Here is a 27649-nt window from a genome sequence, read left to right as displayed (position 1 = left end):
AAACATATGCTTACTTTTTAATTTTGAAAAAATGTAACAAGCTGAAAATGTTTACCTCTAAATTGTTGAAATATATAATATAATGCAATTACCATATTAAGTTAATATGGCATTACCTTGTGTTTCTCCCTATTTAAAAAATTTCAAATGTTACATCTGCATTGTCTAAAAAATATTGTGGATAATAATTACAACTAAAATGGTTTAATTAATCAGTTAATATATTTGATACAATCTTGGTTGCCATATTGTCATCATTACACAATTTATTTTTTCATTTTCTTTTAACAATAACTAAAAACTACAATACAAAACATTGTGTAAAAAGGTGTTATAATAGGAAAAAAAACTTTTTTTAAATTTAAATATACATAATGTAGATTTTTTTAATTATTAAAAGGTAAAACAAAAAAATGTCATGCACATTATTGTACTCAATTTATAAACAAGACAATCAATTGTTTTCGAAAGTTTTCAAACATAAATCCTACATATAAGCAACAATTAATCAAATTTTAATATCTACGTTTTTAAAGACTTTTTAAAATAACCCACTTAAACAATTTTTAGGTTCTACAGAAACACTTCAGCCACGTTAACCTGCCATTTTATTTTCCACTATTGTTGTAAATATGTTCATGTGAATTGCACAAACACAACCAGGAAACGCCAAAACACAATATAAAATTAAAAACTACACTTACTTTTAGCAAAAAAAAAAAAACTTTATTAAACAATCCTCAATATAAACACATTTTTTTGCTTATGAAAACAAAACGAACCTTGCAAACCTACTTTTAATATGCATCACTTCACATTCACCTCTACTTAAAACAATTTCACCCAAATATACAATTTTTATCATTAATTACTCAACATCATGTTTTTCCACACCTTAAAGACATTTCTTCATCTTTGTAAAACAAATTAAGATATTTACCATAAAACAATGAAAAAGATATTTTCAATTATCATCTAAACCCAAACATTACAGTTACATAATTTTACCTCTTGAAATCCAGAAAGGACGGAAATGTTTGAAGTTTTGATGTAAACAAGAAAAACTGCACAAAATTCACGATAAACTATAATGACAAAGAATCAAATTATTAAAGTCTATTTTTTATACACAAAAATCGCCATAATATTAAAGTTATAGTAAGGTTGACTACTTAAAGCATGATTTGGCAACCTTTCTGAATTTCAAACAATACAATGATGTTGCTATCTATATGTATCTTACATGCCTTTGGATTTCATGAAAGATAACCTTAAATTGTTTTACAAAGATGAACAAAGGTCTTACAGGTGTAAAACAACATGAGTATAAGTAATGATGATAATTCAATTTTTGGGTGAACTAACCTTTCAAAACTTTAACATGCGTCAATTTTTTACTGCTTTCTTACATTCAAAATGTATAAAAACACAAAAAATACACAAATAACAATAACATATGGACATTATAAATAAGTAAAAACTTGTCCAAAATGTGAACAAACAGTTTCCGCAATAATTAAACATGAAAAATGCTTACATTTACATCTCTTTTACGTGATGTAACACTATAAAATGATACAAAATTTCACTTTACTTTATGCAAAAGAAAGAGAGAAAAAATTAGTTCAAAGTATTGAACATCTTTACTTTTTGTGGCCTCTCTTAAAACCTTTTCCACTTGATTTAACAGGGGCTTTACATGTGATGATGTATTGTAACACTACAATATAAAACAAAAATTCACTTTATTTTGTGCAAAAGAGAGAAAAAATTTGTTCAAAGTATTGAACTGAACATCTTTACTTTTTGTGGCCTCTCTTAACACCTTTTCCACTTGATTTAACAGTGGCTTTACATGTGATCATGTATTGTAACACTATAATGTAAAACAAAAATTCACTTTATTTTGTGCAAAAGAAAGAGAGAAAAAATTAGTTCAAACTATTGAACTGAACACCTTTACTTTTTGTGGCCTCTCTTAAAACCTTTTCCACTTGATTTAACAGTGGCTTTACATGTGATCATGTATTGTAACACTATAATATAAAACAAAAATTCACTTTATTTTGTGCAAAAGAAAAAGAGAAAAAACTAGTTCAAAGTATTGAACTGAACTTCTTTACTTTTTGTGGCATTTCTTAGAACCTTTTCCACTTGATTTAACAGTGGCTTTACATGCACCTTCAAAACAAACTCCAGCCTTGCTGTTGTCAAACAGGTCCTTTTCCTGCAAAGCCAGACCCTAAAATAAATCACAAGTTCAACGTCTAAACTGTTAACATGTTATTTCCACTATACAAATGTTCATTATTAAACAAAAGGCTTTTATACAGTTACAGTGCAAGTACAATACAATGTGTTGAAAATAAGCACATGAGCACTACATTTATGTCTAAATGTCTAAAAATTTGACATTTACCCCTTTTCCACCAAAAAAGAACTGATTCGGAACTGGTGCTGGTTCAAAGTTGGTTCCAAGTTGGTTAAACTTGCAAACCCGTTCAGAACCTGTTTGTTTTTCCACTGACTATAGCGCCCAGGGAATGACGTCATTACGTCACTGTACATCACCATACATCTTAGATAGAAACACTTGCAAGTACAACATTACTTTAAAAGCAATTGAAATATGTAAGTCTTTTAACCTTTTCGTTTGATATGTAATCTTTTCTGATTAGTTTTGTACCCCTGTCCTGTCCTTTTTCTTTCCATATATTTGTATATTGTGACTATTTTCTTCTTTGCTTATAATGTTTTCAATAAAAAAAAAAAATACGAATGCTTGCGGCAACTTCAAGCAAAACAATTACAAAGGCGGACTCCATCGTATTTCTGCAAATGTTTCTCTTGGCTTTGCGATCCTATATTATGGTCAGAAAAGATGTTTATAACACATCTAAACCCACCCCAGCAACCAACGTAAGCATGATAGGGTAAAAGAACAGTTCTAGTCCAGCAACGAGTTGGTGCCACTTTGGAACCAGTTTTCCCGGCCGAGAAACGGTTCTTTGGCTGTTAAAACACAAAGAACTGGTTCGTGCGCAGGCACCCGCTCCGAACCGGCTTTCAAAATGCTTTGGTGGAAAGGGGGCTAGTGAGGATCCTTGTGTGAAATTTGCTAAGACTGCATTAAGATGTACAAAAAAAACATTGTGTTTATTCTATTTGACATCAGCAACTGTTTAAGCATCTGTTTAAGCATCACATTTTCAGACAATACTTCTGTAAATTGTTCTGTTTGCAGTACTTACCACATCTTTCCCGTCAGTTTCAAAACACTGTTTTGCAGTCTCAGAAACACCTTCTTTACCCTTCTCCATCAAACCCTGGCTCTATGAACATTCAGAAATTTCATGCGTAAACACATGTTAAACATTGCAGTCACACGATACTTCTGTAACTTATTCTATGTTTACACTACTTACAACATCTTTCTTGTGAGTTTCAAAACACTGTTTTGCAGACTCAGAAACACCTTCTTTACCCTTCTCCATCAAACCATGGCTCTGTGAAAATTCAGAAATTTCATTAGTAAACACATGTTAAACATTGCAGTCACACAATACTTCTGTAACTTATTCTATGTTTACACTACTTACGCCATCTTTCTTGCGAGTTTCAAAACACTGTTTTGCAGACTCAGAAACACCTTCTTTACCCTTCTCCATCAAACCCTGGCTCTATGAACATTCAGAAATTTCATGCGTAAACATGTTAAACATTGCAGTCACACAATACTTCTGTAACTTATTCTATGTTTACACTACTTACAGCATCTTTCTTGCGAGTTTCAAAACACTGTTTTGCAGTCTCAGAAACACCTTCTTTACCCTTCTCCATCAAACCCTGGCTCTATGAACATTCAGAAGTTTCATGTGTAAACAAGTGTTAAACATTAAATTTTACAGACAGTAATTTTGCAAATTGTTATATGCTTTCACTACTTACAACAACTTCTGAACATTCAGCTGTTTCTTCCATAAACATTTCTTCCAGCATGAAATCTTCAGACAGTCCTTCAGATTCTTGCATTCTTGATGTAACCGCAACGTCTCTGCTTTGTGATTCAGAAGACTGATTTGCTGCCTTGGAGATGAATGATGCAGAGACAACACGTTTTCCTCTGTATTTTATGTGCAAATTGACCTCATCATCATTTAGCAACTTCGCTGCCAAGTCATCTGGTTCCACCTGACTGTGTGTTGGAACATCCAACAACTCACGAAGCACAACATTATCCATTTCAAAAGTGTTCATTTGATCACACTTGTCCTGTATAGTAACAGTTGCACGAAGTACTGACGTTACTTTGGATGTTTTGCAGTATGCGGCACATTTTGGACACCTCGTCATCAGGGTCTGGAAATTGACTGCAGGCAAAGGATGCAACCTTGGACACTGATACTCAGCTTGAACTTCTGCCGTCACAACCTCTCCATCTTGGACCTTAAATTGGTCAACTACTTGTGCAACATCACTTGATACATCAGGCACAACTGTCACAACAGACTGCTTCGTGGTTGATAAACAAGTGCAACCATCAAATTGACGAATTGACACATTTTTTATTTTGTACCACTTCCCGGGCACAAGGGTATCTCCTCCCCAGACAGTCAACAATAAAGCACTGCTTTGATCTGCCACATCATACGATCTTCTTAGCAATCTTTGGTTGCTACGAGTCATTGACTGGGTCTCCTCAGTCAACTGGACTACTTTAATTGTAACGTTCACCTAGAACAACAAAAATATAAAAAATGATTACACTAACAAACAGTCTCTTTTCTTGGCAACAAAAACATTAATAACTCATTTCCACTAAGCGGTACAATTTGGAAAGGTACAGTACAGTACGTGTCAAATTGATAAACCATTATCTAACTTCCATTTCCACCACCAACAGTACCCTAATATAATATGTAGCAAAAAAACACCCAATTTGGCAACACCAACCACCACCGTGGCAACTGTAGACAAATCAGAACAATGAGGCATCGTATGATCATTTAAACAAATTTTATGACAAGGTGGATGACAATAGAAAAAAATCTTACATTTCTGTGAAAACTTGGCCTATCGATAAAATAATTGTTGTCTGTGGTTGTATATGGGCTGTGGCAATAATAATAATACAAAAAGCTCGCAACATATGGAAAAAAATAACTATAAATGAACTAGTTTATTTTTTGAAGTATGACCAATGAACTGAACTAGTAGCATTCGATTAAATTTTCTTAGTTGATCATCAGAAGAATTAACTATCGACTATTGATTGATCATTAATATTTTTATATTCAAATTTATTATTTATTTAACTTTTTATAAATATAAAATGCAATGAAAACACAAAAATACAGCGTGTTTTTCCTCGATTACATCTTTTTTACAAGATAATAAACTTGTGGCAGTTAACTATCAGTTAAACCTGTCTGAATTAAACTGGGCGTTCAATTAGGCTAAATTTGAAGATATGCGCGACGGTTCTCTAACGCAACTGAACCTGCAGCTGCAAGTTGGCCCTCATGAGACACTCGTTTGTTCCAAAATAATAAATAAATAACTTAAACCAAAAACATAATAATATTTATATCGGTTGTCAAAATGTCACGTTAACTCAACTATCCAAGGCACAAAGTTGAATAGGGTGAGAGAGATTATCCTACCTAACAATAAATTAGGCTAGGCTACTTAAAGCCTCATAAAAAATAACTCACATACAACTTCTGCTCCACTCTACTGATTTTGTTGAGAAAGATAAGCATGTTGATGACATGATCTGGGGTCAGTCGCGACCGCAACCTGCATGTTGACCGTCAAGCCTTATGTTTACACTTTCACCTGGCTCGATCAGCGCGAGTCTCTGAACACTGCGCGTGCCACTCACCTCCCTAAACGGACGAGGTGTTTATACTTCACGCACTCGCCTGATTGTGAAACACCGAATACCGCAAAGACATAATTTTTCCTGCGTGCACCTTCTTCACACTCGTGCGGACGCACCGAGTGTAAACAAATGCTTCAGTCCAGCCGCTGAAAATACTGCTCTGATGAGGGGGACTGACGTTACCGGGATGCACAGGTACCTCCGCACTAACATGACCAGCCCGGAGAACACGTTCACTTTCCACTCACACTACGCAACGCAGCAGCATTAGTTTAATGATAATCAATAACAAATTAACGTGATGAACAAAATTCTTAATGATCAATAATCGATCATCTATTAATCACGCCCATCCCTACTGTCAACCAAACAAAGTTCTACAGTTCTAGTACATCTAGCTCTTCATTTTAGTACCTCACCACTGTGCTACATACCCCAACAGAAGGATACCAAAAAGTGGTACAGTACAGTTCAGCAGTTCGGTACCATTCATAACTTTTGACAGTGCAAACACAAATAATTGCATACCAAACTGTACCATTGCGTACCACTCAGTGGAAACAAGCCATAAGTTACACCACACACCAAAAAGTCAAACAAAACAATGGGTCTATACTACATCTCAGGTACTACAGGTAAACTTTTTCCAAGTTACATACACACACAACAAACATATTAATCAAACACTACTGTAAAAACCCACATGAAATTTGATATGTAGCATTCATGTGTACATTACACTAACATCAACCTACCCTTTGATATTCTCTAGGATTTTCAAGTATTTGTTGACATGTCCAGTCTTCAACAACATCACCTGTAGAATTATCAAAGGCAAACTCCAGCCTGCGCACACAAGTCAACAAAGATGAGTTGTTCACAATGATGTCAACCTCTCCTTTTTTTTGTCGTGATGGAGACAATGCCACCTCACACAGCCTTACTGGACTCCTACAAAAATAAGAAACACTGTCATTAATATAATCCTAAATAGACAAATATTAGAGATGCACCAATTGATCACCTGGTGATCAAAATCGGCCAATTTTCACATGATCGGCCATGATCGGCAACCGGCCAATCAGTCTGACATATGACGATTTTATGCCCGTCAAATGTACTCAAGTGCCGCTTAATTAACGTCGCGCATCAGTATCACACGTGCAGAGACTGCACACGGAACGCACATGTAGTAAATCTCTAACATTAAAACCATTTCACACCACAAGCACATATTTTATTTTTCTTTGGCGTGCATGTTAACCAGTCAGTGCATTGACACCATGAGCAGGAGTGGTGCGTGAGCAGCAGTGAAGCGCTACTTTCAACACCCAGTCTATTTTTGCTGCGCTCAATTAAAGTGAAAGCACACTTTTGATGGACAAAATAAATATGATTTCATCCAAAAATGTGCATGTGTAATTTGATTTAACAAGAACTGAAGTAGGCTAGGCTATGACAAAAAGAAAATGGAGATTAAACATTTTTATAGAAAATGTACTCATTTAAACCTGTTTTTATTATTTTCCAATAGTTTCCCTGCACATGCTCCACTTATCCTGTTTAGCCTAGCTGCAGAGGTGTCAGATGACAGAAGAACTATTTGAGAAATAACTTGCCATTGATGCAGAAGTAATTACAATAGGCTGGTGTGTGAGAAATATCTATATACTGCAAGGCTAAGTTAATTTTAAATAAAATGCTTTTATACTTTACTTTAAATGCTAAATATATATATAAAAAAATTGTTGGATATTGGATGTGAAAATAACACTGCACTTAGATGGGTGAATTTCCCACAGTAATTTATATAGTTCTTTTTTATAGTAATTACCTGTTCAAAATGTTCTATGTAAACTATTCTATTAAAGAGAAGATAGAAAACACATTTGTGTATGCTGTAAAGCAATTTGAAAAAATTAATCTAAAATTGGTATAAATAGGTCAACCTCAAGGAAAAATCGTGATAAACCTAGAAAACAGTAATCAGTGCATCTCTAACAAATATACAACTAATAATTACTCACATTCTACTTTAACATATCACACTATTTACAATTACCTGTCTTTCTGGGCATTTACAAAAACATGATGCCTCTGTACATCAAAAACAACTACCCGGCTGTTTCTTCCTGCCTCCTGCAAAACGGCAGTAAAATATTTACGGCGATTTGCCCCCTCTGTAATATCTGAAACGTCATGAAGATATCCTTCAACTTCATGTTTTGTTCGTTTGTTCTCCATTTTGAATTTCTGGGGGGCGAGACAAAAAAACAACAGCAACAACTTGAACATGTATGTGACAATGTGGACATTTTTCTACCAATTAAACAACATATGACAACAATTATTATTTTTATAGACAAATGAAAAAAGGCATAACTTTATACATATCACTTTTCGCACAAAGTTTGCTTCACTTTTGTCCAATTCAGTGCCCCATAGATCTACTTCACTCCCCACTCAACAAACCTTTTTTTTTTTACTTGTACTCAAACATCTCTACTTTTTATTGACTGGCGTAATAATAGCCCAACTCAACAACTCAAAGAAATTAATTGCAAACTATTTTGATAATCAATTTTCATCAATTTCCTGGAGCAGCCAAAAAATACACGCCCATAAGATGACTTGAAGTGATAGTTCACTTTGAAATTAATTTGTGATAAGTTTTAGCTTACCTCAAGGCATCCAAGATGTAGGTGTCTTTGTTTCCACAGTATTTTAAATTTTGATATTTTTAGGTCAAATCATTTGTGTCCGTTAGTCATATAATGGAGGTCTATGGGGTTCCCCTCAAGGCATGCACAACGAAGTCCAAATTAAACATGATTTAATGACTTGTAAATGTTAGTACACATTGATGGCCTAAGACACAAAACCAGCAATTTATGTGAAAAAACGAACAATATTTATAGATTTTACCTCTTGTAATCAGTCACATCCAAGTGATCTGAGGGTGCAAGCACTTTGTGCCTGTGGTTACATGAGGTAAAAACAATATAAATACTGTTCGTTTTTTAATACAAACCGCTCGTTTTTATCTTAGCCCATCAATGTGTACTTACAAGTTATCCAAGCTGTAGGCTATCATCTGGGTTTCCCCTATGGGTTTCCCATACAGACATCCTAAGCCTCCCGGAAATTGCGGGAGTCTCCCGCATGTTGATAGCGTCTCCCTAATGTCCACAAATTAGTTAAAATCTCCTCGAATCTAGAGCAAGATAGAACATACTGCGCGCATAACATACATTGCGCACAACGGCAGAGAGGGAGAGAGCAAGAGAGAGACCTTGCGAATGCCGTGCGAAAGCTAGCCAGTACCACGCACACTCTCTCCCTTTACAGACTGATCTCATGAAATGGCTCAAAAATACGTATAAATAACACACCACTTGAATTGAAAGTGGCGTGTATGTTGACGCAAAAGTCATAATGTCATGTTGCCCTTTGGAACACCGCTGCACAAATCAGTCCAACACAGCGCTGTCAATGTCTGAGAACCAGCTTTAAAAAAAGTTATTAGCCAGCATGTAAGGACCCTATCTAATAAGGTGAGCTAAGTTATTATTAGAATACTGGTGGATTTTCAAGGTTACCACGCTGTATAGTTGGTTTATGGATGCAATCTAAATGTGTATTAGTAATATTAAATGTCCCTCTAGTGGACATAACCTGCAACAACAACCACAGGCTATGGTGACATTGGCGATCCATAAGAATGTGTAATGTCTAGGGCTGGGTATTGACACAAGTTTCACAATTCGATTCAATTTCGATTCACAAGCTTGCAATTCGATTTCCATTCAATTCAATATTGATTATTTTGGATATCAGTTACAATAAATGGCAAATTTTCTCAAGGAAATCAAGTCTCTTAACTAATGCTGTAAACTATGAGAGTCTAGTTGTAGCCTACTAGGCTTCATTATATATATATATATATATATATATATATATATATATATATAAACATTAAAATGGTGGCTGTCATAAAAACTTCCCGGATTTATTCAAATTTGCATTAAATATTCAAGAACATTAAGATTATAATGCATATGTAATATGGTGTATATATTTAGCAAATTGCTCCTCTCAAGAGTTATTTTTTTTTTAGCTGACTAACCAGTTTATGTAGATTTTCTGAGGTAAATATGACAATACATGACATTGATTACAAGCTGCTTAACTGACGTCTATCCACAGTTGAAACGCTAATTGAGCAAATCAATGTGACATGATACAGATTTGGATAAGTTGTACTCCATCTTTTAAGACACTTTCAGATGCTCATTCATGTTTATTTCGTGCTGTGACTGGTATTATTAAGCCAGAAGAAAAATCAGCACTGCTGCTTCTCTTGAGCTGCGCCAGAGCAATCTCACGCCACAGTGCCAAAGCGTTATTTATGTTTTTTGAATTTCTAAACAAAATGGACATAATTTGAAAATTGAGACTTTGTTTCATATCAATAGTAACAAAGGACAAAGATTATTGCGATTCTTTGGATGCGCACAACGCGATACAATGATCCATTCATTCAAATGAAACAGGATGACTAATCAATTCAATAATCGTTCAGTTCGTAAAAATGAAAATCGATTAATATCGAGAAATCGATATTTATTACCCAGCCCTAGTAATGTTGTAAATATTAATAATAGGATGAATTTGAGCATTTAATATTCGAATATTACATAAATATGGAATGGAATTCAAATAGTATTATAGAGTAAGATTGAGAGCCCTACTTGACATTGACCTAAAACATCAAAAATTAATTTCAAAGTGAATTATCCCTTTAAGGGCATCAGTAAATAAAGGAATATTTTTCATTTAAGACTGAACTACATCTAATGGTGATTACAACTAACACCACTGGCACATAATTGTTTTCAGCAATAAAACACTTTCAACCTGAATTTTCCATAAACAAATCCTTACCTTCTTTCACACACTTTCAAAAAAGTGGTACACCAATTGTCTTGCAATAATATTAACTTAATCCTGTGAAAACAAAGACATAATATGATTTGTCATTGTAACATAATCTACACATCCTCTATTTTTCTCTTAGTAAGCAGAACTGTCACCAAAATGCAACCTACAAAGTTTTTGATAATCTACCCTTGGCAAACTTTTCTTTAAAAGCAGAATGGAAACCCCACATTTAATTTTTTTACCTAATTTTATTCAGTCAAAGACTTTTGAACATGACAGCTAGGAGCACGACTACGATGGCATAAAAAAATAGCCACTTTTAAAACACTAAAGCTCCACACAACATGAAACTTTGCTCAGACTATCATCAGGAACTCTACACATGTAATCAAGCATTGAGAACATAATTTGTCTTTAAGTTTACTAAAAGGAAACTTTTGAAATTTTACATCCATCAACATTTTGTTGACATAATATGAATCAACCTTTAGGACATTTTTATCTTTAATCTCCTCCTGTGACATTGCATTAACCCAGGGGTGTCAACCTCAGTTCATGGAGGGCCACAACCATGCAGAAATTAGCTTGAACCCTAATTAAGCACATCTGATCAACTATTCAAGTCCTTCAGGCTCATTTGAAAACTGTAAGTATGTGTGTGTTGCCCAGGGTTGGAACTAAACTCTGTAGGGCTGTGGCCCCACCTGTTAAACCCCAATTTTGAAAAATCCAAAGAAATAGCATACCCAAACTAAAACAGATACAGTTCATGAATCCTTTGTACTAAAAGCACTAGCATGATCTCATTTGAAAGCCGACACCTCTCAGTTTATTGTAAATGTACATTAAATTAGTCATATTGAAAAAAAAAACCATAATTATAAATGGCTTCAAAGTTTAATTAACTTATTAGAAATGTATTTTTATTAAACGTCTAAATGAAAAAATGGCATTGTATCAATCAGTCTCACTTCACATTTAAAACCGTATCAACTGTCCTTTTTGAAAAAAGAAACATTTTAGTAAGCATTTATATTTAGAAAAAATGATAAAAATTACAGATGGTTAGCGGTGCGCAAGCTAGCTTGTTAACTTAGAACACCATCAATCCACGACAATTTACTAGATTAAAACCATGTTTCTGCTCCAAATTTACTTTATAACGAGACTTGAGTGTTTTAAATAATCTTTTGTGATCTAATTTGGCTTCAAGTAAAAAAAAAAATAAATAAAAAAACCAGAATATATATCGTTTTATAGTATGGGCTCTATGCACGGCGTTATTTCCGGTGAAGCATTAGGGATGCTCGATAACTTCCGCCGATCATAGAGTCCAATGCAATACCGAGAATTTATATTGAATTTTATACTCCATGGTTATACTAATGAAACGTTAGTCACAAAAACAGATAAAACAGACACCCCTCGTTGTGTTTATGCTTCTTTTTAAAATTATATTAAATAAACATAACTATATATAAAATTACATCTAAACGTATGTACGTTTCGTTTCAAAGACGGGAGGAGAGTAAATATTGAAGACTCTGCCATAATCCCGTTTTCTCCGGTTTTCCTCCGCTTTAATCTACACAACCGGAAATGGACGAGCATCCTTACGTCAAATGCGGAACTTATGCGTGCATATAGCCCATTCTGCACAATGATAGTCTCGATTAGCATTCGTTTATGAATATTATAGCTATTATTATGAAAATACCTCACAAAGCTCGAAAAAGACAGGTAAATCAAATAACATTGCAATCATGTTTATTATCTTCAAACATCTTTATCTACATGTTACGACAAACTTCTCTGTTTCTGTCAAGACCTACCTGGAATTTCACATGGTTATGATTATTCTTCGTGTGGCCTATATAAAGAAATTTCTGTGCAGAGAGCGCCTTCAGGCGGCCAGTATGTATTGAAAACACAGTACTTAAGAACAGCAAGCGCTCATAAAGATTACATCGACGCATTTGGGTATAAATTCAATAAATATTATTCTTGTCTATAGAAATATGAGGTAAACCTATGCGAATCTATCAATATTCCCCAAAATCTGCACATTGTTGAGCTAAAAGCCCAGACGGACGTCGTTTTCTCAAGCGCTGTCATGACGACACCACAGGAGTTTTTTTTTTTTCCTGAATGGGAGGGTCTGACGGTCATAATTCATACCAGCTTATTTTTTTAATTACATAACTCCTCACACAAAATAAGATTAAACAGTTACTACAAGTTTCTCAGAATACAATAGTGGACAAATACTGAAACTTGAGTCATCTTTTTAACGATGTAAAAATTGTGGAGATAATATTAAATAATTATGATATAGTAACTGTAAACTAGGCCTAAAAAAACGCTTCACTGCGCCGACGCTCTGGCAACGGTTAAGATAAACTATTTTCAAAAGTAAATTTGACATTCAGTCAAACTTTAGTTAAACAAAAACACCTAGTTTGCATTTTGCCAACCATTATCCACATCATAAACTTCTTGTCCCAAAACATACTTCAAATCTCATGTTTAGCACGTGGACACATAGGCCTATCCCTCAGATTAAATAATAAAACTTTAACACATAATCGTATGTCTGGTTTTGTCCCACAACCATCGAATATTCGACGTTTTTAAATAAACACACCGACTTTTTGAAACTTTAGCTTATTCACCGTATCCCCAGAGATAAGTCATAGCCTACCTCATCTACTTACGTACATTTGCCATCAAAACATCGCACTCTGAACAACATAAAATATATGAATCCAATAATGTATTCACACGACCATAATACTATTAGAAATTTGATACAGTAATCAAAACTGTCAAATGCTTAATTGGTAAACTATATTATTCGGATTCTTTGGACAACACAAAGAACTGTTACTTACCGTTGCTTTATACAAAATGGCGTACGACCACGATAGCTGCTGCTAAAGAACAGCTCCCCTAGTGGTAAAATAAATACATAAAACATCAGGACTCAAATAAATTAAAGGGATAGTTCATTTTGAAATTAATTTTTGATAAGTTTTAGCTTACCTCAAGGGCATACAAGATAGGTGTCTTTGTTTCCACAGTATTTTCAATTTTGATGTTTTTTTGGTCAAACCGTTGTCGTCACTCAGCCATAATGCAGGTTTAAGAGGTCACGCTGGGTTCACCTCAAAGAGCATGCACAGAGAAGTCCAAATTAAACATGATTTAATGACTCGTAAATGTAAGTAGCTACACATTGATGGCCTAAGACCAAAAGGAACAATTTTTGTGAGAAAACAACAGTATTTATACCACAGTCATGTCCAACTGATCTGAAGACACGGGCGCTTCGTTCAGCGCATGCGCCGGAAGTGATCGCTTGCGCGTGTACATCACTCATTGTTTAAACAGAGATTTCAGAAGTTTTACCTTTCACTAAACATATTTAGATTCCATTCCATTGCAATTTCCTGTACATCTAAATATGTTTAGATCTTCACAGTGAAAGGTAAAACTTCCGAAATCTCTGTAAACAATAAGTGACATACACGCTCAAGCAATCACTTCCGGCACATGCGCAAACTGAAGCATACCTTCAGGTTGCACATGTCACTGATTATACAAGGAAAAAACTATAAATACTGTTAATTTTCTCACAAAAAAACGCTTGTTTCGTGTCTTAGTCCATCAATGTGTACTTAGGCTACATTTACGAGTCATTGAATCATGTTTAATTTAGACTTCTCTGTGCATGCTCTTTGAGGTTTTTCGAACCGAGGGTGAAAACATTCAGTAATTATATGACTGACCAACAACAACACTTTGACAGAAAATTATCAAAATTGAAAATACTGTGGAAACAAACACACCTATCTTCGATGCCCTTAAGATAAGCTAAAACATATCAAAAATGAATTTCAAAGAACTATCCCTTTAAACATGACAATATGAAAATTTCCTTATAACTAGTACAAAAGAGGCCACATTAACACACCAAACTAAGGGTTAAATTTTTACCTCTCGCAAATATTCAAAAACTTCTCTAAAGTTACTGTCAGGGTTAGGGTTAAGCTGACAGCAAAAGCTTTAACTGTCAGCAAAAGTTTTAACTTACACACCCACAAGACAAATGTGAAACAACAAAACATATATTAGGCATAAAAAAAAGTTTGGTTCCAATTGTTTGTCAGTTTAGGTCATGGGTCAGTAGGAGATTTTTTTTCTTTTTTTTTTCTTTTCTCAGTGGCAGTAAGAAACATTGGAAAGATAGGCTATTATAAACATAACACTAAACCGCCAATAGGTGGTGGCAGGCGGCCATATTAATGAGTGAGTCAGTAATTCATAAATTCAAACGATTCGTTTAAACGGTTGATTCATTCAAGAATGAGACAAATGTTAATGAAGGAGTCATTGAATCTTTGACTCAACCGATTCGTTCAAAATGCTGAATTATTCAGTAATGAAAACGAATGGGTGTTCCTGTGAGATTCACCGTGGTTCTACTGTGATTTTTGTTTGGAGCTATTTTCGCTGCTGAAACAGAACAAAAACAGCCTATATTGCATCTAAAATCATGTAAGTGACTAAAATGTTATTGTTTATTGAACTGTTGTAGAAAATCAATGTCACATTTTCAATCGTGATCGTATTCAGGAAAACAATTGAGCCTGCTTAATACATATGTTAAAATATAGCAATATAAAATATAACATTTAGATGTTTTATAGGCACTATGTTGTTAACTGAGTTTGTGTGTGTGTGTCTGTGTGTGTGTGTGTGTCTGTGCTGCGCACCTGTATGTAGATCTCCTCGAGAGACTGCACAAGCGTCAACAGCGCAACCATCAGTAGGCTAATAATCAATCGCAACTTACAATAAATTTAATAAAATCAGAATCATTCTCTCGGATTAGTGATTATTGATATGGATGTTCTAATCAGGCTACTTGTCCTTTCGGGCAAGTAAAATTCTCTTTTATTTGCCTTTCAAAATTCGTCCCGGACAAGCGTACCAGGCTCTGGAGATACAAAGCGCAGGTTAGAGTGTTTTGGATTGCATAAAATAATAAAAGAAACGAACAAATACATGGCAAATGAACTGGTAGACAGTAGAAGAGGTGATTAGGATTTGGGATGATTTTTAATGAAACTTGGGAGGCAAATGAAAGTTACACTTTAACGTATCATGTGGTGTGTGCTTGCCTAATGCATGCATTTGTATGTGTATGAATAAAAGTGTCCTAAAATGAAAAAAAAAAAAAAAAAAAAAACAAAGACTTGTACATTATAGTTCAGTTTGACCAACAATGTGTGAAATAGTTCGCCACAATTGTTTTATTCGTGTATTAATTTCATTTTTTATTATTTCTTCCCCAAGCCCATAAAATAAATTTCAGTCGCACATAATTAGACAGGGTCGGTCGGAAACCGGAACCAAACTATTTTTTTATGCCTTATTTAATAATATAACTACTCATAACTAAACCAAGCACTGCATAAAAAATCCACCATAATACCTCACTTATGACAATCATGAATAAAACTGAAAGACATCTGCAAATAAAGAATGAAGAAAACCATAAATACACTGGCACCTCCTGTGCAAAAAACAAATTTTACATCTACCTAGCTACACATCGCTCCCTGCACATCACAATATCAGTATCTCAAATCACACAATGCATGTTACTCAATTTGATAAACAAGTTATCAAACGTCTCAAACACACAAAAATAGTCTAAAGCATTTTCCCCGACCACATTTCAAAAAATGCATATGTTAACATTACTTTAATTCTTAGCCAAAATTACATTATTCACCAAACCACCAATAGCATACTTCACCTTATCCCCAGAGTTACATTTCAGTCTTACCTTTTAATTTCAATGCATGCATTTGCCATCAGCACATCATACTTACAATAACATCACAATAAATACATAAACCCCAATAATCTATAAGCTAATCACACGACCAACCCCAATACTATTACAAATTTGATAATCAAAAGTGACAAACACATAATTGGTAAACAATATTATTCGAATTCTTTGGACAACAAAAATAACTGTTTCTTACCGTTGCTTTATACAAAATAGACTACAACTACAATGCTGCTACCTTAGAACAGCTCCCCTAGTGTTAAAATAAATACACATAAAACATCACGACTCAAATAAACAAAACATGACAAAATGAACATTTCCTTAAAACTAGTACAAAACATGCCACATTAACACACCTAACTAACAGTTTCATTTTTAACCTCTTGCAATTATTTAAAAACTTCTCTAAATTCACATTCTCAGGTTAACTTTTAACTTACACACCCACGAGACAAATGTTACACAACAAATCATAACATGTCGACATGTCATCATAAGCATGACCTGAGCCTACATGCAGCGTTGCGGCGCTGCGCCACCTACTGGTCCGAAGATATGAAAAATGGCTATTTTTGCTCATAACTTCTGAACAGTTTCTCCAAATATCATAAACTTGGTCTCGTTAGATTCAAGGCGTCATGCCGAGTTGACCGATATCCAATTTTACCAGCTCGGCCATTTTGGCTGTCAGCCATTTTGAATTATGTGCTAAAATGCTGTATTTTTGAACACATGAACGAATTGTGACAAAACTCAGTATGGGTCATCAGTACGATGCCCTGAAGGACCCTGAGAACTTTCGGAACAGCGCCACCTAGTGGTGATTTTTTTTTCCAAACGCTTATAACTTTTGGTGTGGTACACTTATTTTCACTGGAGTCATCCTTTTGAGTTCCTGAATCGTTGCCGAGTCCAACGATATCAAATATGTCGGGTTTCGTCTTACAATTTGTGTAGCGTAGTGATTTAGTAGGAAAAAAACATGTGGCAATATCTTCGAAACCACTGCTCCGATCAAGACGAAACCACCGTCAGAAAAACGGAAACATAGCTCGTTAACCATACGCAAATGCCCAAATGCGAAAATATTGATAGTAAGGGGTAGTAAAATTCAAACAAAGTCATGTGTCAGTCATTTTTTACGTGTTTTTTCATATAAATGTTTATAACTCGGAAGTATATTGAGATATTTACACCAAAATTGACACACATATGTATGGGGTCACTCTGAGGACACATAAAAAAAATTTGGGGGACTGATCCTCTTGGTGGCGCTATAATAGAACAAAACGTGAAATTCCCATTGACTTCAATACAGTTTTGTGAAATACAATACTATACTAAATAAATGCTTTGGTCTAACATTACAAAACTCAGTGTGTGCCACAAGCAGCATGCCCTGAAGGTACTCAAAAGATTTTGAGACAGCACCACCTGTTGGTCAAAAGTTATAATTAATTTCTGAAAACGCTAATAACGTTTGAATAAATGTGCCTATTGCAATGAAACTGATCTTAATAGATTCGTTGGGTTATGCCGAAAACATAGATATCAGGTTTTCCATAATCAGACAAACTTCCTGTCCGCCATCTTTATTTCTTTGAAAAACCTTCTTTTTCGAACTCCTCCTAGACCGTTTGTCCGATTTTCACGAAAATTGAATCGTATCATCTCCAGACCGTGCCGACTAAAAGTTATGAATTGCACGATGATAGACAAAACCGTTTTCGTATACCACAGCATCAAAGTTTAGGCATGCTGCCAAAATTACTATTTAGGCTTTATCTCTGCAATGCCTTCACATTTTGACACCAAACTTTGCATGCGTCATTGTCACCTCACTCTGACCACATCACATCTATTTCGGAACTGCGCCACCTATTGTTAGAAAGTGATAACCCATTAAATCGTCTTATAAGTTAATGTTTATGTGATTTTCTTAGCCATTTGCCCAAAGTTTTCTCAAAATGCCCTTAATTGCTCCTTGCTGCAGTTGGTCTGCCACTCCTTGCCATTTTGGCATATGTTGCCCCTTTTTGCGCTTGGCCCCGGTAATGGCTGCTTGCAGCTATATTTATTATTATTATTATTAGGGCCCAAGCCCTGAAAGGGCGAAGGCCCTATTGTTTTCCTAAGGATTATTTATTATTATTATTTTGTAACCTTTTGGGCATTTTTGGGGCCCTTAACGTGCTCGAAAACTCTTGAAACTTTGCACATGGGTCAGAACCCGCGGCCATCAGAGCCGGCCTGAAGCTTGTACCCGGGCGTGGCAGGGCGGCTCGTCAGCGCCCCCTGGAACGGGGTACGAACACTTGGTCCATAACTCAAACACGTTTGTATGTAATAATATGAAACTCTGTGCACATGTTGATCTCATAGTTTCATCTATACCTCGCGCTTTTACTTTTTACCCCAGCCCAACAGGAAGTCGGCTATTGAGGTTTGTTTGTAAAACGCTCGCAATGGAATGTTAAATACTCCTCCTAGAGCTTTGATCCAAATTCGACAAAACTCGGTCAGCATGAAGTCAAGACATTGAGGATGAAAGTTTGCGAGGGGATTTTTGATATCTCGAACGGTTTGGCCGTGGCGAGGAAACGAAATCATGGCGAGAAACGTGAACCAGGAAGTGTGTTATAACTTCAGCATACATTAACTGATCTTGATGAAACTTCAGCAGTGTGTTCGCTGTAAGAGGACGATCACATGGATGTGACTATTGTGAGTCAAAGTTATAGCGCCACCAACTGGCAGCAGGAAGTGTGTCACTTTCAAAATGCTTTGATATCACCCTTTTATTTTTACCCGATTTGCTTCAAACGTCATCTGTATAATGTAAACATACGGCAGATGTAGACCTGTGAATGGATTCTTGATATCTTTGAAACTGTTGCCGTGGCGACGCATCAAACGTTACCATTCTTTTAGGATGCTTTTGAGACCCTTAGCATGCTTGAAATTGCATGAAACTCGACAGACACATCACATTTATTAGCCAGTAGACACGTGCAAAGTTTCAGAAACGGGCGTGGTGAGGGCTCAGTAGCGCCACCTTTTGACAAAAGTGGGGTTGTTAGTTTTATCTACAGTTACAAAAATCGGTATGTATATTGTACTCCTCGAGCCGGACAACTTTCTAATTGACACTCATTAGCTAGGACCCACAGAAAGTCAGATATGTTTGTTTGAATGTGGTCTTGCTCAATCTGAGCCTGCTGTCTTTGCCTGTCTGTGAATGTGTGTGTGTTTGTAGGGGGAGGGGTATTAACCATTTCACTCCTGTGTGTATGGCCTGCATAAAAAATAAATGCCTTAAGCCTGGTATTTTTTTAAATAAGTTTTTTATTTTTTTATAAGTAAAGGCATATAACCAGTTTAATTGTAGTGCATTAATAGTTTTATATAATTAGTTTATTAATTAAATTAACTTGGTCCATAAACTTGATCTAAAAATTTGGTCCATAAATCAAACACACTTGCATGTAATAATATGACTTGAGTGTTAATCACATCATGTTTTCAGTTTGAATATAAAATATATAAATTATGTAAAAAAAAATAAAGTTGATCCAGCTGGAGCGCAGGCTGAGAATAGCGCTGTCATGACTGGATCAGAGATCATCAGTCATGCCTTCTCATACCTTACGCGCACACCACGCCCACTTACATCAGATCACATCAACATGTCAGCCGGAGGGATAACGAGGGTCGTCGTCGCTTTTGGATTCAAGAATTTCTTACAACAAGATGGCAAAAGAACAGCGCTTTGCAAGACATGCAACGTTAAGATCGCGGACAGTCAGATGACAACCTCCAATTTCGTTCGTCATTTGAAGAGCCATATTCTGCCCAGTAAGTGCTTGTCAATTTGTTAATGTTATCTGGTTAGCTCGTTCGTAGTTAGCTAGCTAATGTAAGTTAAAGGAGAACTCCGGCGCAAAATTACACATTGTTACCTAGTCAACCGTTATCTGAGATTTGTTTTCATGACTGCCGAATGTAAATAGCCTAGTTTTATCTATAAAAACAGTTTAGCCTATAAGTGACGTCCGACATTCTGCATATTGTGTTATTTTGTTAAGCCCCACTAAAGGCATAAAAAACTGTAAAGCACAATCAAGTTTTCACACTATATTCCAAGACTTCTAAAGTCATTCAATAGCTTAATGTGTGGTAAAATTAATATTTTAGTCTCTAAGTTAAAGTTAACGGAAAGTCATCTCGCCTCAGTCATTCTCCATGCATCAGCATTAGCGCGTCGCGTTCGGTTGCGACAGTAACACGACGACACTCTCTTCAAGATCAATGTTCCCAATATTATACTTTATTTGTAGATAAGGCATAAAGGTCTATGATTTGCATAAAATGACTATCTTGCTGGAGTGGAGTTTATTGCCCTTTAGAATACACTAAGCATTAGTGCTGCACGATTAATTATATCGCAGTCGTAATAGCGATCTCAAACCTATGCAATTATATAACGCAAAATGCCGCGATTTTAAATGAAATAAACAAAGTAGGGCTATTAGCGCAGCATCTCTTCTTTTTTGTCATCCTTTGACTAGTGTTACAAGATCCCCCTCTTATTGGTTCAAATGCCTTTTCGCATTTTGCACGACAAGAAGTGAAAAGCTGCCTGTGAGTGCCCTAGATTAGAATAGATGAGACTCGCATAATGCGCATGCACTGACCGTGTGCCAGCCCAGAATAAACAGTTCTCTTTCGAGCTTGAACGAACAATAGCACACACAATTATGCCAAAATGTGAGAGTTGTGAGTTGTGCTATGAGGCGCGTGTGAGATCCGCGTCTCGGCAACGGGTGCTCTTAAAGGGCCAGCAGCGAATAAAGCGTTCTTTCAGTAAAGTTAAAAGAACAAAGGGAAATTAGAAAATTACTCACTGATCTTGAGTAAAGAACTTTTGTAGCTTTAATAAGGATTATTATATATATAATTTATGATTCAGGCAGCGCAGACTGTTTGATAACTTTATTCAATTTCTGTACCTGTTAAGACAGGAAGGGCACAGGTAAATATGTTTTTTATTATGGGTTTATGTGGGGATTGTTTGAAGTTCACTTAATTTAAAAGCTGTTATATATTTTTTTTAAGCCTAATAATTTTTTAAAAAGTTGATGGCTTTCAATTGATGGAATCACTGTAATGTTGGTTTGGTTGATGGTTTATTGATCATTATAGGTGTTATCAATCATTTATTGTTGTTGTTGTTGTTTTTAGTTTGAGTTGAGAAATAAACATTAATCTGTGTGTGCATTTTACTTTAGAACCAAGCAAGTTGGACTCATGAAACCATTTTATTATATCGGAGTCGCAAATCGCAATTGCAATATTGGCTCAATAATGGCAATATAACATTTTCCCAAATCGTGCAGCCCTACTAAGCATAGATTATAGATACCATCCCTTCGCTATGTTCTTTTCAATGTGAAGCGTTGCGTGCTGTGACTTGGTGTTGCTTCAAGTGCATCATTCTGCACACGGGATGCGCATGATTGCTTATAATACTTTGGGGAGACAAGGGGGCGTGGCCTAAGGGAATATCACTCGTGATGTTAAGTGATGTTACCCCGCCATCGCTGATACAACCTTTAGCAGTCATGTTTTTGCTTCTTGAGAGAGAGAGAAAGTGTGTGTGTGCGTGTGTGTGAGCAGTGGCGGTTCTAGGCGGGGGCCTGGGGGGGCCAGTGCCCCTGCGACAACAAGCTTGGACCCCCTTGTGGCCCCCCTAAATGTGGAGTCAGTGTGAAATATTTTTTTTATAGTGTGTCACGCATTGAGCATGACAGTCACTCGTTTCAGTCTTTTGTCTCACACTCCCGTCACACATTGTATTTCTCATGCGGAAAAACTATTAATAATATATTTAATATACGCAATTTCTCTGGCCGCGCCGCTCTCACGTGAGAATCAAGCGCGTCTCGCCTGGAGTTCAGCAGTCGACCCTGCTACGCATCAGCCAATCAAAAAAAGAGAAGTGCTACTTAATAGCCAATCAGAAAAGGGCACTATTGTATCTGGGTAAAATTTAACGCAACAACCAATGAAAAAAAGCATATCCTGGAATTGTTCATATGATTCTGTTACAACATCTTCCGAAAGTTTCTTCACCCGTCCCACAGATGAAACTAATCACTGGAGCTCCGAACATCACTTGGAGCACGGAGTAAGTCATGATCTCCTGTTTTAATGTTACAACAAATTCACAACTTGTTTGACAAAAACTATGACAACTTGACTGATGTAAGATGAATCTTTCCCGTAGCGTAAGCTAGCTTACGCAATGCTCGTTCCCTCATCTAGAGAGAACCGAGGTTACGTTAGGTAATCGATTCGTTTCCCATTTAATTAGTATCAGTCTGTAACTTAGACAACAGTTTTACAGCCTGTTCACTGACAACACCTGCTCAGAACAAGTAGTCTAGGCCTAGTCATCTTATTACACGAATCACGATGACTGACATATTGTCACATTATAAACATCTCTCTCTCCAAATAGGCTTAATAATTTTATTAGCACTAGATAAATTAAAGTGTATTGCATAGTCGATATTATAGGTCACTTTTAAAATCATGTCATATTTTATAATTATATCCTGGCCAAGGATGCATTAATTATTGCTTCTGTCTTTCAAAGATGTCAGGAAAAAAACAATTATAAAAAAGCTCATTCACCCTGAGAGGAAAGCCCCCTAAAAAGGCCAGTTTAGAGGATAATTTGCTGATCTTTTTGCAAAAAAAAAAAAAAAACCCACAAAAATCGTAGATTAATTTGTAAAAATTATATATATATATATATATATATATATATATATATATATATATACATACTGTATATTCAATGTAAAAAAATAAAATGGAAATTCAAATACAGACTGATATATGTAATGCAAATGTAAAAATATAATGCAAATGCAAATTGTTGGATAATTATAAACATGGTATTTTGCTTATTTATGCATTCAGTGCAGTGCAGAAAATGATAAGGTCTAAATGTAACTGGCCCCTCTAACAGTACAACTGGCCCCAGCTTGGCCCCCCCAGTTGAAATGGTCTAGAACCGCCACTGTGTGTGTGTGTGTGAGAGAGAGAGAGAGAGAGAGAGAGAGAGAGAGAGAGAGAGAGAGAGAGAGAGAGAGAGAGAGAGAGAGAGAGAGAGGAGAAATGTAACAAAGTTTAATATTGTTTGTAAACTGTGTTTGAGAGAGAGGAAGGTGTTCAGAGAGTCTGTAGGATGTTAAGCTGTTATTTGTTTTATGGACTCAATGTTGAAAATTTAAAACATTTCAAACACACTGTTGGCAGAAGTGAAAAATAAATAATTTTATGAAGTTACAATTTTGTTTGATTCCATGGTGTATTTTACTGAACATGAGTATTTACAATGCAAATTATTGTAATTTACTGGCAAATACTTATCTTGTCTTTTCATTTTATTAAGATCAGATTCTGCATGTAAAATTAAAATAATAAGGTGACTTGACTTGCACTTGACTTAACCTACTACAAGACTTGACTTGACTTGACATAGCCTGTGACTTGACTTGACTTGCCCCCCCCCCCCCCCCTTTTAAATGTATAGTTTGCTTTAAATAAAAGTAAGATAAATTGGTAAACTACAAATTGGTAATTGAAGCTGAATGAATTTAAAATTAATGTGCTATATTTCAATACATTTGCTTTCCTTAATATTGTAAAACACTAACCTCATTTATATGTGTGTGTGTGTGTGTGTTTGTATGTATATATATTTTGCAAAGCCCTCACTGATGCAAGCTCTTCTGCACACTTCTCTTCGACAGTCAATGCGGAGGTTAAGTTTTTGCACGTCGTGCAGAATAACCCTCTTTATATATATATATATATATATATATATATATATATATATATATACTTAAAAAAGCGGGGGTTAAGTTTTTGCACGTCGTGCAGAATAACACTAAAGGCACCATATATATACTTAAAAGTGGGGTTGTTAGTTTTATCTACAGTTACAAAAATCGCTATATACATTGTACTCCTCAAGCCGTACAACTTTCTAATACATAGTCATTAGCTCGGACCAAGAGGAAGTCAGATATTTTGGTCTGAATATGGTGAGCCTCTCTCTGAGCCTACGTCCCTGTATGGCAAGCCCTTTTAACATTTAAAAGCTAAGTTTGCCTGTCCGGAATTAACATTGTAGATATCAACAAAGTCTTTCTGTCTAGTCGTTACACTTTGGATAGTTTGTATTATCATTTAAGATATCTGTAACATAATTGTGACTAGTCGAAATGACAGAGTATGGCAAGCCGTTTTAACATTTAATCATGAAAGGGCCAAAGCCTTCGGCACCGCCACCCGGGTGCCTTTAGGTAACTAAAGGAACCGGGGTTGCGGTGCCTCCGGCTTGGGCCCGCCATCGCTGCTCGCAGCTATATTTATTATTATTATTATTATTTATACGACTATTCGGGCACTTTTGGGGCCCTTAACATGCTCAAAAACTCTTGAAACTTAGCACACGGGTCAGAACCCGCGGCCATCAGGGCCGGGCTGAAGATGGTACCCGGGCGTGGCAGGGGGACTAGACAGCGCCCCCTGGAACGGGGTCCGAAAACTTGGTCCATAAATCAAACACGCTTGTATGTAATAATATGAAACTTGGTACACATGTTGATCTCATCGTTCATATATACCTCATACTATTACTTTTTACCCCAGCCCAACAGGAAGTCGGTTATTTAGGGTTGTTCATAAAACACTCGCAATGGAATTTGAAGTACTACTCCTAGAGAATTCAAACACACGGCACGGAACTCGGTCAGCATGAAGTCAAGGCATTGACGATGAAAGTTTGCGAGGGGATTTTTGATATCTCGAACGGTTTGGCCGTGGCGAGGAAACGAAATTATGGCGAGAAACGTGAAACAGGAAGTGTGTTATAACTTCAGCATACATTAACTGATCTTGATGAAACTTCAGCAGTGTGTTCGCTGTAAGAGGACGATCACATGGATGTGACTATTGTGAGTCAAAGTTATAGCGCCACCAACTGGTAGCAGGAAGTGTGTCACTTTCAAAATGCTTTGAACTCACCCTTTTATTTTTACCCGATGTGCTTCAAACTTAATCTGTATAATGTAAATACATAGCAGATGAAGACCTGTGAATGGATTCTTGATATCTTTGATACTGTTGCCGTGGCAACGCATCAAACTTTAAAATTCTTTTTTTTTTATGATTTTGAGACTCTTAGCGGCTTTTGGGGCCCTTAATGGGTTTGAAAACTCTTGAAACTTTGCACACAGGTCAGATCCCACTGCCATCAGAGCCGGGCTGAAGATGGTACCTGGGTGTGGCAGGGGGGCTAGACAGCGCCCCCTGGAACGGGGTCCGAACACTTGGTCCATAAATCAAACACGCTTGCATGTAATAATATGAAACTCGGTACACATGTTGATCTCATCGTTTCATCTATACCTCACGCTCTTACTTTTTACCCCAGCCCAACAGGAAGTCGGCTATTGAGGTTTGTTTGTAAAACGCTCGCAATGGAATGTGCAATACTCCTCCTAGAGAATTCAAACACACGGCACGAAACTCGGTCAGCATGAAGTCAAGGCATTGAGGATGAAAGTTTGCGAGGGGATTTTTAATATCTCGAACGGTTTGGCCGTGGCAAGGAAACAAAATTATGGCGAGAAACGTGAAACAGGTAGTGTGTCAGAACTTCAGCATACATTAACTGATCTTGATGAAACTTCAGCAGTGTGTTCACTGTAAGAGGCTGATTACATGGATGTGACTATTGTGAGTCAAAGTTATAGCGCCACCAACTGGCAGCAGGAAGTGTGTTACTTTCAAAATGCTTTGATATCACCCTCTTATTTTTAACCGATTTGCTTCAAACTTCATCTGTATAATGTAAAAATACAGCAGATGTAGACCTGTGAATGGATTCTTGATATCTTTGATACTGTTGCTGTGGCAACAAATCAAACTTTAACATTCTTTTTTGATACTTTTGGGACTCTTAGCATGCTTGAAATTGCTTGAAACAGATAGATACAGATAGCTCGACAGATACATCACATTTATTAGCCAGTAGGCATGTGCAACTTTGGCAAAAGATTAAAGTAATGTCAAAAAAGTAAACAGTAAACACTAAAAGCCTCATATCTTCTAAAAATGTAATTATACATCATTTGTTTCTAAATTAAATTATACAAATATTATAATTAAACCAGTTTTTCCCTTTTTTCATTTAAGAATTATGTTTACGTTCAAAAACAGCCATAATGGTTGTAAAATTCAGAAGAAGAAAAAATAATCTGAGTCATACGTAGTGCTATACTGCCCTCTTGTGTTCAATATCAGTTAGGCCTATTGTGTATATTCCCACCGGTTAATCAACGTGTGACTCCGCTGGGACTCGGGAACTTTTAAATCGCTTACTTAAAACCGAAAGTCAAAATACAGATATCCGCACAAGACATTAATGTTGTGGAGTAGAGCAAGCATTTTAAATAAATTCCCATTAAGTAGGATTGAACTAAACAGAATGAACGTTCACTCTGTTCTGCTGGTTCCTCGCTGTTGGCGGCTTGGCGCGCACAGTTATGAATGCTTGTGCAGCCATGAGTTTTAGTTTAATTTTAAAATTAGCGCAATTTCGGGATTTGTATTATTTGAATTTATTTTTAAAAAACACAATGTTGAGTTTTATTGTAACACTGTTTAATCGCGCCCACGGTTATATTTTGTATATTATATATAATTATAATGTATTTCTGTATAAAATAATACTACAATAAAAAACACATTTGTGACCGACCTGATCCAGCAAAATTAGTCACAGTGACCCAAATTTAAAAATTGAGATTTTGATATTAATGGAAAGAGGACACTGTAAGCTTTCAAATGATACCTTGGTCATACCTTGAATGGTTGTA

The 27649-nt window shown here is 35.9% G+C and overlaps 1 protein-coding gene across 5 annotated transcripts; it reads right to left on the bottom strand.

Moving 5' to 3' along the window:
• Nucleotides 1-590: 590 nt before the first annotated feature.
• Nucleotides 591-13862, bottom strand: LOC148981642 (uncharacterized). 5 transcript variants are annotated; one of them, XM_089129973.1, is made up of 10 exons: nucleotides 13717-13862; nucleotides 10829-10891; nucleotides 7947-8137; nucleotides 6640-6835; nucleotides 3949-4734; nucleotides 3772-3852; nucleotides 3600-3680; nucleotides 3426-3506; nucleotides 3252-3332; nucleotides 591-2242 (listed from the first exon to the last, which is right to left on the bottom strand). In XM_089129973.1, the coding sequence occupies exons 3-10, from the start codon at nucleotides 8126-8128 to the stop codon at nucleotides 2120-2122; spliced, it is 1611 nt and encodes a 536-aa protein (XP_088986099.1). In that variant the 5' UTR covers nucleotides 8129-8137; nucleotides 10829-10891; nucleotides 13717-13862; the 3' UTR covers nucleotides 591-2119. The 5 variants fall into 5 exon arrangements, with proteins under 5 accessions (XP_088986099.1, XP_088986102.1, XP_088986098.1 ...); XM_089129976.1 differs by lacking the exon at nucleotides 13717-13862 and adding an exon at nucleotides 12658-12931 and having other exon boundaries at nucleotides 3949-4086; XM_089129972.1 differs by lacking the exon at nucleotides 13717-13862 and adding an exon at nucleotides 12658-12928.
• Between the last annotated feature and the right edge of the window lie 13787 nt (nucleotides 13863-27649).

The sequence above is a fragment of the Pimephales promelas genome, chromosome 4 (genome assembly GCF_988280905.1).
Source record: "Pimephales promelas chromosome 4, fPimPro1.hap1.1, whole genome shotgun sequence".
Classification (NCBI taxonomy): domain Eukaryota; kingdom Metazoa; phylum Chordata; class Actinopteri; order Cypriniformes; family Leuciscidae; genus Pimephales; species Pimephales promelas.
Note: the sequence above shows the minus strand (reverse complement) of the source record. Positions and strands in the feature narration are given on the sequence as shown.